The 16,273-nt window shown below is 41.6% G+C and overlaps 2 protein-coding genes across 5 annotated transcripts in view; one reads left to right on the plus strand and one right to left on the minus strand.

Annotated features, from left to right (window-relative positions):
* Window positions 1-12,365: 12,365 nt before the first annotated feature.
* Window positions 12,366-14,237, plus strand: LOC133550234 (DNA-binding protein inhibitor ID-2-like). Its single transcript, XM_061896399.1, has 3 exons — window positions 12,366-12,838; window positions 12,934-12,995; window positions 13,551-14,237. The coding sequence occupies exons 1-2, from the start codon at window positions 12,491-12,493 to the stop codon at window positions 12,988-12,990; spliced, it is 405 nt and encodes a 134-aa protein (XP_061752383.1). The 5' UTR covers window positions 12,366-12,490; the 3' UTR covers window positions 12,991-12,995; window positions 13,551-14,237.
* Window positions 14,238-14,852: 615 nt separating this feature from the next.
* LOC133550233 (kinase D-interacting substrate of 220 kDa B-like) overlaps window positions 14,853-16,273 on the minus strand; it is a 95,003-nt gene continuing 93,582 nt past the window's right edge. For all 4 annotated transcript variants that reach the window (XM_061896398.1, XM_061896397.1, XM_061896396.1 and 1 more), the window contains one exon: window positions 14,853-15,834. In XM_061896398.1, the coding sequence (XP_061752382.1) occupies window positions 15,118-15,834 (717 nt within the window). In that variant the 3' untranslated portion in view covers window positions 14,853-15,117. The remainder of the gene's footprint in view (window positions 15,835-16,273) is intronic.

Below are 16,273 nucleotides of genomic sequence, written 5' to 3' on the forward strand. Positions count from 1 at the left end.
TTGCCACCGAGGAGCTTTTTAACTACCTCAGCGACCTCAGCCCCAGAAATAGGAGAGTCCACCACAGATTCCCCAGGCACTGCTTCCTCATAGGAAGACGTGTTGGTGGGATTGAGGAGGTCTTCGAAGTATTCCTTCCACCTATCCACAACATCCGCAGTCGAGGTCAGCAGAACACCATCCGCACCATACACGGTGGGAATTTGAAACTTTGTCTGACAGGAGACTCTGCCAGACGTTCCCAGCAGACCCTCACAATGCGTTTGGGCCTCCCAGGTCTGTCCGGCATCCTCCCCCACCATCGCAGCCAACTCACCACCAGGTGGTGATCGGTAGAAAGCTCCTCCCCTCTCTTCACCCGAGTGTCCAGAACATGAGGCCGCAAATCCGATGACACAACTACAAAGTCGATCATGGAACTGCGGCCTAGGGTCTCCTGGTGCCAAGTGCACATATGGACACCCTTATGTTTGAACATGGTGTTTGTTATCGACAAACTGTGACGAGCACAAAAGTCCAATAACAAAACACCACTCGGGTTCAGATCCGGGCGGCCATTCTTCCCAATCACGCCTTTCCAGGTTTCACTGTCGTTGCCAACGTGAGCGTTGAAGTCTCCCAGTAGGACAAGGGAATCACCCGGGGGAGCACTTTCCAGTACTCCCTCGAGTGTTCCCAAAAAGGGTGGGTACTCTGAACTGCTGTTTGGTGCATAAGCACAAACAACAGTCAGGACCCGTCCCCCCACCCGAAGGCGGAGGGAGGCTACCCTTTCGTCCACCGGGTTGAACTCCAACGTACAGGCTTTGAGCCGGGGGGAAACAAGAATTGCCACCCCAGCCCGTCGCCTCTCACTGCCGGCAACGCCAGAGTGGAAGAGGGTCCAATCCCTCTCGAGAGAAGTGGTTCCAGAGCCCTTGCTGTGCGTCGAAGTGAGTCCGACTATATCCAGACGGAATTTCTCGACTTCGCGCACTAGCTCAGGCTCTTTCCCCCCCAGTGACGTGACGTTCCACGTCCCAAGAGCTAGCTTCTGTAGCCGAGGATCGGACCGCCAAGTGCCCTGCCTTCGGCTGTCGCCCAGCTCACAATGCACCCGACCTCTATGGCCCCTGCTATGGGTGGTGAGCCCATTGGAGGGGTGACCCACGTTGCCTCTTCGGGCTGTGCCCGGCCGGGCCCCATGGGAACAGGCCCGGCCACCAGGCGCTCGTCATCGTGCCCCACCTCCGGGCCTGGCTCCAGAGGGGGGCCCCGGTGACCCGCGTCCGGGCGAGGGAAATCTGGGTCCATGATTTTTCATCTTCATAAAGGTCTTTGAGCTGCTCTTTGTCTGATCCCTCACCTAGAACCTGTTTGCCTTGGGAGACCCTACCAGGGGGCTTTATGCCCCCGGACAACATAGCTCCTAGGATCATTGGGACACGCAAACTCCTCTACCACGATAAGGTTGCAGCTCAGAGAGGAGAAGTATGCATGTTATTTAAAGCATGTTATTTATCATTATTAATAGTAATAATATTGTATTGGTCAAATAATAAATCACATGCTACTTGACTAATACACACAGTAATGTCATGGTCCACGTCTCGGACCATGTCATATTCTGGGTTTTGTTTTGTTTTGTTATTACCTTGTGTTGTATTTGACGTCTTTGGTTCCCGGTGGCACTTCCTGTTTTTGTTCCGTTGTCATAGTTACCCATTTTGTGTCACCTGTCTTTTCTTTGATCACGCGCACCTGCCCTTGATTATTTATTTCCCTATATATTCCAGCCTTTGTTTGACATTCGTTCTTGGACTTTTTTTTGCTCCCACGCAACAGTTGACGTTGCTCGTCCTGCATTGTGGTAAAGACTACTTTTGTTACTTGTTAGCTTCCACGCTATTTCCTGTTTAGTTTATGTCCCTAGTTTACATACTCGCGCTTTCTGTTTGTTTTGTCTAGTGCCTTTGTGCAAGTGCCTTTGTTTTTAGTTTGTTTTATTGAGTAATAAATTATTATAATGCATATGTTCCTTCTTGACTGCACTTAAATGTAGAATATATGTAGAATATATTTATATTATTCATAGATTATACATATATATATATATATACGTCATATATTATTTATTATCATTATTGTTTATTGTGAGCGAACTGTGGTGCTGAATTTCCCCCAGGGATCAATAAAGTACTTGCTATTCTATTCTATTCTATTATTCCTAACTTTACGCTGTGTCCATCTTCGCTGCAACCATGGGAGAACGCAAACCACGCCACGATGCCAGCAAAGCGTCACAAGTAGACTCCATTATTAACAATATTATCATCATTATTTCTATTAGTAGTAGTAATAGTGGTAGTATTAATGATTATTAATTATAAATGACAATAATAGAGTCTACTGTACAAGTTAAGTAACATGTGATCATTATTATTAATATTACTATGTTATTATTATTATTATTATTCAAAAAATCACATGCTACTTCACTCAAACATTACACTATCCAACAACAACAACAATAATAATAATAATAACATATCGTACTGTATGAGTCAAGGAGCATGTGAGTTGAGCTGGTACTTCTGCTTCTACATAAGACTATTACTCATCCCTGATGTTCTTGATCAGACCGTGAATATATATTACAAAACTAATTTTCCACAAATGGAAAAAAAATGCTTAAAGAAACAGTATACACATACTCTTTAACCACATGATTAGAAAATGTTATGCTTAATTGTGTATTGGTTTGCCAGAAGTCAAGGTAATGAATGTACGGGGATACTACTGCAGGGGTCGGCAACCCAAAATGTTGAAAGAGCCATATTGGACCACAAATATGAAAAATTAATCTGTTTGGAGCTGTAAAAAATGTAAAGACCTATAAAGATGGCAACACGTGACGTAATAACTAATTAGCTACATTAGCCTACTATCAAGATGAGTATGTGTGGCAGGCTGATGCAAATCTTCGTTGATAGAAATGTTGAAATATAATATTTATTCTACACATTTTTACAACATTGGAAAACATTAGTAAAACTTCTCAGAGGGAGAGATAACTCCTGGAAATGACTGTTTTGGAATGGCCAAAAAATAGATGTGTGTGTCCAAGTTTAAGGAAACAGCAGGCTGTCTTCTTCTAATAAATGTATTACAATCTTCGCAAGCTGGGTAACGTTTGCTGTGGGAAACAAACAACTATTATAAATGCAGCCAATATTACGTACAGATAATGTGTCATGAAACATGGAAAAATAAACTAAAAACACAGAGGACATAAGTAAAGGAAATTAAATATACCTACAAACAAGGCATAATGATGCAATATGTACATAAAGTTAGTCTAAATAGCATATTAGCATTGATTAGCTTGCAGTCATGCAGGGACCAAATATGCATGATTAGTGCTCGAACAAGTCAATAACATCAACAAAGCTCACCTTTGTGCATTCACGCACAGTATAAAACGTTTGGTCGGCAAAAGGAGTGGAAATTTATGCATGTAAATGTAAACAAACTGTTGAGTCACAGTCCACATGACAGTGACTTCAAGGGCCGCTGAACTTGTGTCATACTTGATCATTTCGCGAAATTGCCATATTTTTACTGAAAGGATTTAGTAGAGAACATCGACGATAAAGTTCACAACTTTTGGTGCTGATAAAAAAGCCTTGTATGTACCTGAAGTCGCAGACGATCAAGTCACAATGGTGAGGGCTCCTCACATCCTCACATTGTTTATAATGGGAGCCTCGAGCAGCAAGAGCTATTCGGACCGAGAAAACGACTATTTCCCCATTAATTGGAGCGAGGATAAAAGATTTGAGGATGATGATATTGATAGCGAAGGACTAGGAGAAAAAAAATTATAATAATAAAATAAAGTTTTTAAAAAAAGGCGATTGCATTGAGACAGATTGAGATCTTTTTAGACACATTTACTAGGATAATTCTGGGAAATCCCTTATCTTTCTATTGTGTTGCTAGTGTTTTAGTGAGTTTAACAATACCTGATAGTCGGAGGGGTGTGTCCACGGGTGTCTCGAGGCCAGTCTCTGAGGGAAGTCGGCGGCAGCTGCGTGGACGGCGCAAGCTCAGCTGATCTCCGGTAAGAGGCGAATTTTTACCACAATTTTCTCACCGAAACCTGCCGGTTGACAAGTGGTCGGGAACCAGGTTCGCTTGACCGCTCTGATCCATAGTAAAGCTTCACATCCGGGAATTTTAAACAAAGAATCACCGTGTGTTTTTGTGGCTAAAGCTTCCCACCTCCATCTTTCTACTTTGACTTCTCCATTATTAATTGAACAAATTGCAAAAGATTCAGCAACACAGATGTCCAGAATACTGTTTAATTGCGTGATGAAAAGAGACGAATTTTAGCCGCAAATGGTGCTGCGCTAATATGTCCTCTACAGTCCATGACGTCACGCGCACGCGTCATCATTCCGCGACGTTTTCAACAAGAAACTCCGCGCGAAATTTAAAATTGTAATTTAGGAAACTAAACCGGCCGTATTGGCATGTGTTGCAATGTTAATATTTAATCATTGATAAATATTTCAGTAGGCCTTTATAGGCCTACTGAAACCCACTACTACCCACCACGCAGTCTGATAGTTTATATATCAATGATGAAATATTAACATTGCAACACATGCCAATACGGTCTTTTTAGTTTACTAAATTACAATTTTGAATTTCCCGGGAGTTTTTTCTTGAAAACGTCGCGTAATGATGACGTGTACACTTGACGTCACGGGCTGTTAGGAAATATGAGCGCTGCACACACACACACAGCTAAAAGTCGTCTGCTTTAACAGCATAATTATACAGTATTTAAGAGATCTGCTTTGCTGAATCCTTTGCAATTTGTTCAATTAATATTGGAGAAGTCAAAGTAGAAAGATGGAGTTGGGAAGCTTTAGCCTTTAGCCACACAAACACACGGTGATTCCTTGTTTAAAATTCACGGAGGTGAAACTTTACTATGGATCACAGCGAACATGGATCCCAACCAGCAGGTTTCGTTGAGAAAATTGTGGTAAAAAAGTCGCTTCTTACCGGAGATCAGCTGAGCTTGCGCCGTCCATTATGCTGCCTTCGACTTCCCTGAGACAGTGCGCGTCAAGACACCCGAAGACACACCCTTCCGACTATCAGGTACTGTTAAACTCACTAAAACACTAGCAACACAAACGAAAGATAAGGGATTTCCCAGAATTATCCTAGTAAATGTTTCTAAAAACATCTGAATCCGTCCCATTGCAATCGCGTTTTTTTTTTAACTTGTTATTTTTCTAGCCCGTCGCTATCAATATCCTCAAACACGAATCTTTCATCCTCGCTCAAATTAATGGGGAAATTTTTGTTTTCTCGGTCCGAATAGCTGTTTTTGTTGGAGGCTCCCATTAAAAACAATGTGAAGATGTGAGGAGCCATCAACATGTGACGTCATCGTCTGCGACTTCCGGTAAAGGCAGGGCTTTTCTGTTAGCACCGAAAGTTGCGAAATTAATCGTGGATGTTCTCAACTAAATCCTTTCAGCAAAAATATGGCAATATCGCGAAATGATCAAGTATGACACATAGAATGGACCTGCTATCCCCGTTTAAATAAGAAAATCTCATTTCAGTAGGCCTTTAAACAGTGAGTTTTCTAACAATTACGAAGGTTTGTGTCATGTTTTGTCCTCCAACAGAAACTATATTACTGAAAAAAAACATGTTTTTCACCCCATTTCCATACATTTTTGAAAAAGTTCCCTGGAGCCATTAGGGTGCCGCTAAAGAGCCGCATGTGGCTCTAGAGCCGCGGTTTGCCGACAGTGACTACTGTAATCGGAAATATACATTTTGGAACCATTTTATGCCAGTAAAGCTGGTAAAAAAAATAAACGTGTTGATACAGAAACGCTCGAGTCGACATTGGCGCTCAAAACAACCTGGGAGGAGTCCATTTTAGGACTAGGATGCTATTATTTACGGCAGTGCAAGCTGCATTCTGCCACCACGGTGATTTAAAAGCAGTCACTAGTAGACACACGGTTCCCACATATTGTTACTTTGAATAAACAAAGATGGTTAGAAGAGCACGGAGCCGTTACACGTTACACCATGGAGGCGTTCTCATTACCTCATTTCAGCTCTCAATTCCCCTCGGAATAGAGGAAGCTGCCGCAGTGCATTGTGGGAGTCAAACGTCAAAAAAAATAATTAGCTCTTTCCTCAAATGTGTGAGAAAAAGATAATAATGTATTGTACTTTATTGTGTTTTTTTATTTCATCGCCCTAATTGGGACTACAATAAATGTACAGAGAAATAATTGTACCAATGAATTGATAGACTTCAACTCACCTCCTGAAAGATAAAAGACGGCTTGGTGAATTCACACATGGGTGGCATTCGAGGGGAGGGGCTTGTAATCATAAGCCACGCCCCAATATAGTGGTCCGTCGCCTGTGCTTGCATCCCCTGTGTGGGACTCGAACGTGTGACTGCAAGGACCTGAGAGAGAAAGAGAGAGAGAGAGAGAAGGGGAAAAAGATACATTTTGTTTTTTAGAGAAGATAAGGAGAAAAGGGTGGATGTTGTTGTGATTTTGGCCCATGACGTCATGTGGTCCGTTTAACGTACTTTTGGACGCAAACGCGACACAACTTCTTTTGCAACTACTTTTTCAAGTTCGTGAAAACGAATTAATTACTCACAGGCTGCATTAATTTGTTTATATTTCCTAAATCATTATCTACGTATTGTTTATTTTTAAGTGATGTAATTTGAAACTCAAAACTACCAAAGCATGCGGATATGTGAATGCAATATACCAACGCCACAAATTGCTAACTTTATTACAAAATGTATTTAATTAACTGTAATCAAACACAAATAAAACATGTTTTTTTTAAGTATATCAAATAAGTAGTCTAGAACAGTGGTTCTCAACCTTTTTTCAGTGATGTACCCCCTGTGAAAATGTTTTTAATTCAAGTACCCCCTAATCAGAGCAAAGCATTTTTGGTTGAAAAAAAGATATAAAGAAGTAAAATAGTGCACTATGTCATCAGTTTCTGAATTATTAAATTGTATAACAGTGCAAAATATTGCTCATTACTGGTGGTCTTTCTTGAACTATTTGGAAAAAAATATATAAAAATAACTAAAAACTTGTTGAAGAATAAACAAGTGATTCAATTATAAATAAAGATTTCTACACATAGAAGTAATCATCAACTTAAAGTGCCCTCTTTGGGGATTATAATAGAGATCCATCTGGATTCCTGAACTTAATTTTAAACATTTCTTCACAAAAAAATAAATCTTTAACATCAATATTTATGGAACATGTCCACAAAAAATCTAGCTGTCAACACTGAATATTGCATTGTTGCATTTCTTTTCACATACATTCATTTTTTGTTGATGTATTATTGTTATTCATATTTTGCTGAAGTATCATTCAATAAATATATTTATAAAGGATTTTTGAATTGTTGCTATTTTTAGAATATTTTTGAAAACTCTCACGTACCCCTTGGCATACCTTCAAGTACCCCCAGGGGTACGCGTACCCCCATTTGAGAACCACTGGTCTAGAACACAAATGAAAATGCACACGTTATGCATCAAAGTACTGTAAAAACGATAAATTCTGCATGAATTAATAATATTAATACACTTTTTTGGCTTGATAGATTTGAAATTAACTTTATAAACAAATGTTTCATACGATAAATATCAAATGAACATAATACATGGGTGCAAAATATTTGGTGCACCTAAACATGTATTTTATTCATTTGTTGTTGTGTATTTGTTTACTACATGTCATGCATTAAAAACGGGGGGAGAAATACATGCAGGGAAAACATTCCATCACTTAAATGCATCTATTCAGCTCCACACACTGGCCCCTAGTGTGTGTGTGTGTGTGTGTGTGTGTGTGTGTGTGTGTGTGTGTGTGTGTGTGTGTGTGTGTGTGTGTGTGTGTGTGTGTGTGTGTGTGCGTGTGTGTGTGTGAGCTCGGACCTCGGGTCGATCAGCTGAGAACCAGCCCCCTGCAGGACTGACACCCCGCAGTAGCCATGGAAACCGCCTGAGCGGCGCCGAGAGGGCTTGCTCGGGGTCTTGTTGTTGTGAGTCGTGTGACGTCACGGCAGCGGCGCCAGAGAGTCTGCTGCAGAGAGAGAGAGAGGGAGAGAGAGAGAGAGAGGGTGATGATGATGATGCTCTTGCACACTCAGGAGTGTGTGCATGTTGGTTCTCTCACCAATACCGCCTTTACTTTGAAAATGAAGTCACCTGTTCTTGGGTCCTAAAACCATCCTTTTGCATATTTTTTTTCATTAGTTAAATATACTTGAAAATATATTTATTTTGTTTTTCTATGGGAAAAAAATAAAAGGTGCAGATGTAATGAAGTTATTACATCCTGCATTTTTAGATCGAAAATTGATGAACAATATTGGTTTTTATGCAGTTTTGTTTTATTGAAACAAGGCACACATTAAATATCCGCAGGATCCCAAAACGACTAATCTCATAATAGTCTACTATATGAGCACTGTATATGAAGGTGTATGTTCACTTACACTGCATCAACTTTTTGCATCCACTAACAATAAAAAAACATTTTTAATGCCCTTTTTTCATCATCAAAAACAGTGACTGGATGCAAAGAGAAATATATTTAGGCTGAGATTGTTGTTACAGCTGCGGTCAAAAATTGATAACCATATATGGATGTTAACGCAATATTGCAGGGGTATTCAAAGTTGGCCCGGGGGACATTTTTAAGCCCGCAGCTAATTTTTGGATTGTGCCCTCAATAAAGTCTATGTATCAATAAATGTGACGTATTGTTGAAAATTGCACAAAACCGACGGTGATGTTTTGTTCAGTGAGATGAGCATATATTAATGCTACACTATATTAGCATCTTTAATAAAAAAAAAAAAAATGAATCAAATAACATACTTTCATTTTTGTGTGCCAGCCTCACTGGGGAAAAAAAGTTTGGACTGCACTGCTTTACTGTTTTTAAATATGTAAATATGAGTTCATTCCAAATATAAAAAAAACACACATTTTACCATGACGTCTCGAAATGGTCAATCAATTCAAAAACAATGGGAAATATGTAGGATTTTTTTTTTGTCCCTTGATAAATCTAGAAATAGTTCATTACTGCATGAGTAGGTGAATATGGTTGTCAAAATATTAAAGCACACGTGACGAGGGCCCGATCTGGCCCGCCACATCATTTTATGTGGCCCGTGCACCACAGTATGTTATGTGGCCTGCCACTTAACATAAATATCGACTTGTCAGCTGGATTTATGATTTCAAAGCAAGTTATTCCTCAATTTGAAAAAAAATCCATGATCCCAAACAGTTGTCTATTCAAATTGATTTAGGACAGTGGTTCTCAAATGGGGGTACGCGTATGCCAAGGGGTACGTACGTGAGATTTTTCTAAAATATTCTAAAAATAGCAAGAATTCCAAAATCGTTTATAAATATATTTATTGAAAAATAGCAACAATTCAGGAATTCTTTATAAATATATGTATTGAATAATACTTCAAAAAAATATGAATGCAAGTTCATAAACTGTGAAAAGAAGTCAAGTCAGCTTTATTTGTCAATTTCTTTACATGTAAGACATACAAAGGAATCGAAATTATGTTTCTCACTCTCCCATGCGTAGACAAAAACAAAAAGAAAACACAACAGTAAAGTGCAACGTGAATATGTCTACCTACTAAAGTGACAATATATATAGTTCCTGTTGTTTTTAAATAGGATATGGCTGTAAACAATGAGTGTTTCATCAGTAGTGCAAATACTTGTGATATACTTAGCAGCAGATGTGTGCAATTTTGCATAGTCAAAAGACATGCAACAATGCAATATTCAGTGTTGAGAGCTAGATTTTTTGTGGACATGTTCCATAAATATTGATGTTAAAGATTTCCTTTTTTGGGAAGAAATGTTTAGAATGAAGTTCATGAATCCAGATGGTTGTCTATTACAATCCCCAAAGAGGGCACTTTAAGTTGATGATTACTTCTTTGTGTAGAAATCTTTATTTATAATTGAATCACTTATTTTTTTTAACAAGATTTTAGTTATTTTTATAACTTTTTTTCCAAACAGTTCAAGAAAGACCACTAAAATGAAAATATTTTGCACTGTCATGCAATTTAATAAATCAGAAACTGATGACATAGTGCTGTATTTTACTTCTTTATCTGTTTTTTTCAACCAGGGGGTACTTGAATTAAACACATTTTCAGAGGGGGTACATCGCTGAAAAAAGGTTGAGAACCACTGATTTAGGAGACTATTATACCTTCTTATTTCTATATATTTCTTGTTGCAATGTGGTTGACAATAAAAAGGAGTTAGAGAAGGCTCTCATCATTGATGTAATTAAGGCACCACAGTGTGGATGGTGCAGGTGTACCTAATGCAGTGGCCGGTCATGCATCCTCCATCACTAGTCACGTATACAATATCGTGTGTTGCGCAAAGGAACATAGCAAAGTACAAACTTTTGACAAACGGGAAGTATAAACAAATGTGGAGTTTGACCGATGACGCTCTATATAGTCTTGAGCAGGGGTCTCAGACACGCGGCCCGCGGGCCAATTGCGGCCCCACCTTAATATGAAAGTTTAATGTCAGTGAGTTTTATATGAATGGCGCTTGACAGTGTTGAGCTGAGGTAATCTACCAATCACGGTGTGGTGATTGGTAGATTGGCTCCCGGTTGGCTCCAGACAGAGACAATTTTTATTACGTGGGTTCAAAATGGCTCTTTCAACGTTCTGGGTTGCCTACCCCTGCATTAGTGGAACAGCAGCAAGTGAGTGAAATCGACAGAGACGTTAGCAGGGAGACGAGGATTTTCTTATGTGCCTGGCTGCAGTCACACCGCGACACCTGTCCGTCTGTAATAACAGTCCCCAATAACCTGGACCGATTCAAACCGTTGTTTGTTTTTCAAATTTTTTTATTTGCATTGCCTCACACAATGAACACTACATATTTCTATATGAGGCTGGATAACACTTTTTTGCACTCGCCATCCCAGTACTATTAACCGCCGACTGCACTGGCGACTTGTCCAGGGTGTACCCCGCCTTCCGCATTATTGTAGCTGAGATAGGCACCAGCGCCCCCCGTGACCCCAAAGGGAATAAGCGGTAGAAAATGGATGGATGGATTCCGTGTTGCCGTATGGAGGAAAAGCGGAATGACACACATTGCGGAAATAACATTATTCTCCGTGCGTCGGCTAAATACAAATATATTCCACAACCCCAAACGTGTCTTTTTGAAAGCCTGCAGTGAAGAGAAAGGTTCGTGATGAGCAAAGACAAGTGGAAGATGCAATATTTCTTTGTTGAGCACAGAGGCACCCTGGCGTTAAGTTTCATCAGTTTCTGATTTATTAAATTGCATGACAGTGCAAAATATCGCTCATTTTTAGTGGTCTTTCTTGAACTGTTTGGAAAAATATATATAAAAATGATTAAAAACTTTTAGAAAAATAAACTTGTGATTCAATTATTAATAAAGATTTCTACACATAGATGTAATCATCAACTTAAAGTGCCCTCTTTGGGGATTGTAATAGCGATCCATCTGGATTCATGAACTTAATTCTAACTTAATTGTGCGGTGCATAAGAGATACAATTTGAAACGTCATTATACAGCTGGACATGCTGGGGAGTACGCAAAAAAATGTTAAGAAATCTTTTCTTGCCAGCCTCACCCAGACTTTGCGTTCAGTGGCCCGCAGATAAATTGAGTTTGAGACCCCTGGTCTTGAGGAATCTTGCAGCTCAGCGCTGCAGGAACTTCACGCACCAGCCCGGACTTGCGTGGATTAATTAGACGCGTCGGCGCGGGTTCTGTATTATGCACAACAAAATTGTAAAAATGCATGAATATTTTATTTTTTTGCTATTGTTTTTATTCGTGCACACATAACACTGTCATTATCGCATTGGCAAAAATGTTTTGTAGAGTGCGGATAGGGTTTTTTGAAACATTCCCGTTCAGTTTTGGATTTATTAGCCACACCTTGTCAAAGTCAATCGCCAGGCTCGGGAAGCATAATTCTCCTGATCAGAAACAGGTAAGGGCTTAATTTTCCAAATTGCCCACCGGAGCTGCTGAGGCTGTCCTGCGGGTTCCGCCTCCTTACTCGCGTTGCTACTGGTAACGAGGAGGAAAAGAGGTGGGCGTGTGCCCGGGGGAGCCAATGGGAGCGCGAGGACGCTAGGAGCGGTAGCCAATCAGCGCGAAGTCCCGCCTCCCGCCCTGCTGCCAACACGCCGCCTATATAAACCAACACATCGGCGCGGATAATCCAGTCTGACCGCTCATCGCTTGACCGAATTGGACTTTAAAAACAAGAAAATAAATAATAAAAAAAAAAACAACCTTTACTCGGCTCGATATTGAAACTTTAGGAAGAAAAATGAAAGCGATAAGCCCCGTGCGGTCTTTCCGGAAAACCCCCGCCGCCTTAACGGAGCACTCGCTGGGGCTGTCGCGGAGCAAGACCCCGGTGGACGACCCGCTGAGCCTGCTGTACAACATGAACGACTGCTACTCCAAGCTGAAGGAGCTGGTGCCCAGCATCCCGCAGAACAAGAACGTCAGCAAGATGGAAATCCTGCAGCACGTCATCGACTACATCCTGGACCTGCAGATCGCGCTCGACACCAACGTCGCACTGGGCTCGACGAGCCTCCATCACCCGGTCACGGCGTCCAGGACCCCGCTGACCGCCCTCAACACAGACATCAGCATCCTCTCGCTACAGGTCCTTACTTACACTGACTCATTTCCGACATTTATTTATTATTATTCTATTTTTTTTAAATCATAATTTGTATGAAAAAAAATGTTTGTTTGCAGTCTCCGGAGTTGCCATCGGAGCTGACGACAGATGACAGCCGGACTCTGCATCGCTAAAGGCGGTAAGTAATCTGCTGCTCCTGTCTGCTCATGCACGCCGGCCAAGAAGCCGTTTTTTTTATTATTATTTAATTTTTTTTTTCATTATTGGATTTCTATCCGCCAGTGACATATCTCAATATGCTCCAAAACTGCCATATGCTTCCAAGTCCAAACATGCAGTTTGGTAGATATTTGTGTGCATGCGAATGGGAAGGCAGGCAGTCACTGTCATGCTTGCATTATAGCCTCTTGTGTCTATAATGAAGGGCATGTGCATGGAGGAGGGGGAATAATGGCTGTTTTGGACCATGTCTGCACATAATTGGTACAAGAAGTGGGTAGGCGCCAGCTGAGCGGCAATTACGATGATTCTTCCCCCAGATTGGAAGCTAAACTTGTGCAGAAAATAAGTGTGTGTGTGTGTGTGTACATCTGGAGTGCAGGGTTTGCTCAGTATTGGGAGTGTTTGGTTAAATGTTAAAAAACTGTGTGGCTTCCTCCCTGGCGCCAGTCTGTCCGGATCTCTGCCTTTTTTCTAAACACGCCTCTCTCTCTTTTTCCTCAATCTTTTGCAGGTGTTTGGTCAAAGAAAATCACACAGGACCTGGGGAGCATGCAGGGTTTCCCCCCTCCCCTACTACTCAAAAGAAGATAAAAAAAAAACAAAAAACATCCTGTGTCCTCCTCCAGGCCTGCTGGATTATTTTTTTCCTCCCATCATGATGAGAGACTTTGTGCTTATTATGGGACAATCTTTATAATGTGATGTGCTTTTTTTTTTTTTTTGGGATATTATTATTATTTAACTTAAGATTTATTATTTGCGGGGTCCTTTCTGCAAATGGAAGGCGTGTTATATTCCCAATAGAGGGAGGAAAATGAGATTGTCACGAGGATGATTATTATTACTACTATCCGCCTCTTCCCCCAGCCCCCTTTCCTCTTATTCTCACCCTCCCTGTTGAAGTCTTCGCTTTTTTTGCGGAGGTGGGGATTTTGGTTATTTACGTATAATAAAAAGACGGGGGAAAATGTTTAGTCTTGTTTTGTCAGAAATTGTTGGCACATGAAGGACTGGACGTTGTCTAAAGAAGTACACAAAAAAAGAATGACCTTGTGAACTCTTCTCGGGAGTATATCTTGTATAGTTGCAGGCATGTCTGCAAAACGTGTAATGTTGGATTTAATTATGCTGAAACTTTTTATAAAAGTAATGTAAATTGTACCTTTTTTATACAAAATAAATGACGAAAGCAACTATAGCATGATTCCTTGTGTGTGTTTGGGGGGGTTAAAAAGATGCCACTTTGGGATTCCTCCTGCGCCTGGACTTGTGCATAAACACTGACAGAGAGGCAAACGGGACCCCGGGGTGCAGAGTTGCATTGAACGCTTATGTAGGGCGCTCTCTGACTGCACTTTTGCTTCCTTGGGTGCCATGTAAAGTAAATAGGATTAGATGGTTTAAGCGTGACAGCAATAAAAAAGGCCAAACTTGCTGTGATATTGCATAGGATGAATATATATGGTGAAATATACAATTATAAAAATGTACCTTGCATAAAACAAGAGGGACTTTTTGGGACATCATCTGCAGTGCAATGTTTAGAATATCATTAACAAAGACTTACATTTAAATAAAAACTAAACAGTACAGTTCTAATCAAGAGTGCATACATTTTTAAAGTACCTCGTGAGTGTCCTCAAAAGACCCCTACAGGTACCCCACTTTAGGAGGGGGAGGAAGGTCATCAAAAAGCGTCTCGAGCTGCAGCACCGTTTATATGGAAAGTGCGCCATCTATCGGTCGACCGTGGATACAACTATCACTGTAACTGCAAGACTGATCCTGCAAGAAGAAAACGGTACAAGGGGTGTGAACCATCAAAAAGTGTACACATTTATTTCTTTAGACAAAGTATGGAGAAAAGAACACCTCAAAGTGCATGCAGTTAACATTTTAACAAAAGAGTGGTCCAAAGACAACCATTTACATTTTTTTTGTGTAACTTTTAATCCCTAAACGTCGCTACATAATAAGCACCAAAATGACAACACACAACAGCACCCTAAATACGAACACATTCTACTTTTCTTCTATTGCACATGACAACATTGGTAGTAAAAGTTGCATGGAGGCCTTTAAAGGACACTCTCCCGCTCGTCACCCAGACCCACAGAGCGCAGGTTCTGGTTGTGGTGGACGGTGGCGGTTGTGACGGCGCCTGGTGAGATAATGACAGCTGGTGAGACGCTAGGAGGGGAGGTGGCAGAGTCCTGCTGGTGGCCGCTGCTGTTGTTGGCGTTGGAGTTGGCGTCACCGCTGTTGTTGTTGTTGAGCGTGGCGTCGCTGTGGTTGAGGTTGCTCACCCCGCCGGCGGGCCAACCTTCGTCCGGGCTGCTCGCCACCAGGCTGGCCTCGGACGCCGCCTCGGAGCAGATGGACATGCGGGCCACCGTCGCATCCTGCAGGCTGCTGGGGAGGAGGCCCCTCTTCCTCACCAGGCCCTCCAGCTCCAGCTCTATCTCCCCGGGTCTAGCATAGTCTCCTGCCTCCAATGGGGATCGGTCACAGGACTGATCCAGGAGTGCTTTGGCGAGGAACCGGGAGGGCTTTGTCTTAGCCTCTTTTTGGAGGAGAGGCGTAGTGTTGTCCGCCTCCTCCGGGCTCGAGTCTTCATCGCTGGACAGTTTGCGGGTCCTGGTACTGTTGCTGTGGTCCAGCTTCTCGTCCTCCTCGGTGATGGGATCCAGGAGCTGGGCATCGGCCCCCGAGGGAGCGTCTGTGGCCTCGCTCGCCTTGGAGACTCTTTTCGTAAAGGACTTGCGGCCGCCGTCTTGGTCCGCTCCTTCCTTAGCCTGGGAAAAGGATTCAATGAAGAGAACGTGAAAATATACACAAGAGGAATGGTTGGATGGGAAATCTCTGCACAGGGAATTCAGTGTGGCGTTTTGGGCCAACAGAAACAAAGTTAGTCATTAAGAAAGTAGCAATGGTCGCCTATTTCCCACTATACTGTACACTATAATTCCAATGCTGCATTCATTTGCCTTACATCACTGCCAGCATTTTGCAACCCGAGACAAGATTGTTATTGTGCCCCTATTTCAGTTTTTAAAATTACTTCACACGCTAAAGCAAGGGTAGGGATTCTGTGGTTCTCGAGTTAGATGTGGCTCTTTTAATAACTGCATCTGGCTCTCAAATATATCTTAGCTTTGATTGATTGATTGATTGAAACTTTTATTAGTAGATTGCACAGTACAGTACATATTCCGTACAATTGACCACTTTATG

This window comes from Nerophis ophidion, linkage group LG03 (genome assembly GCF_033978795.1).
Source record: "Nerophis ophidion isolate RoL-2023_Sa linkage group LG03, RoL_Noph_v1.0, whole genome shotgun sequence".
NCBI lineage: Eukaryota > Metazoa > Chordata > Actinopteri > Syngnathiformes > Syngnathidae > Nerophis > Nerophis ophidion.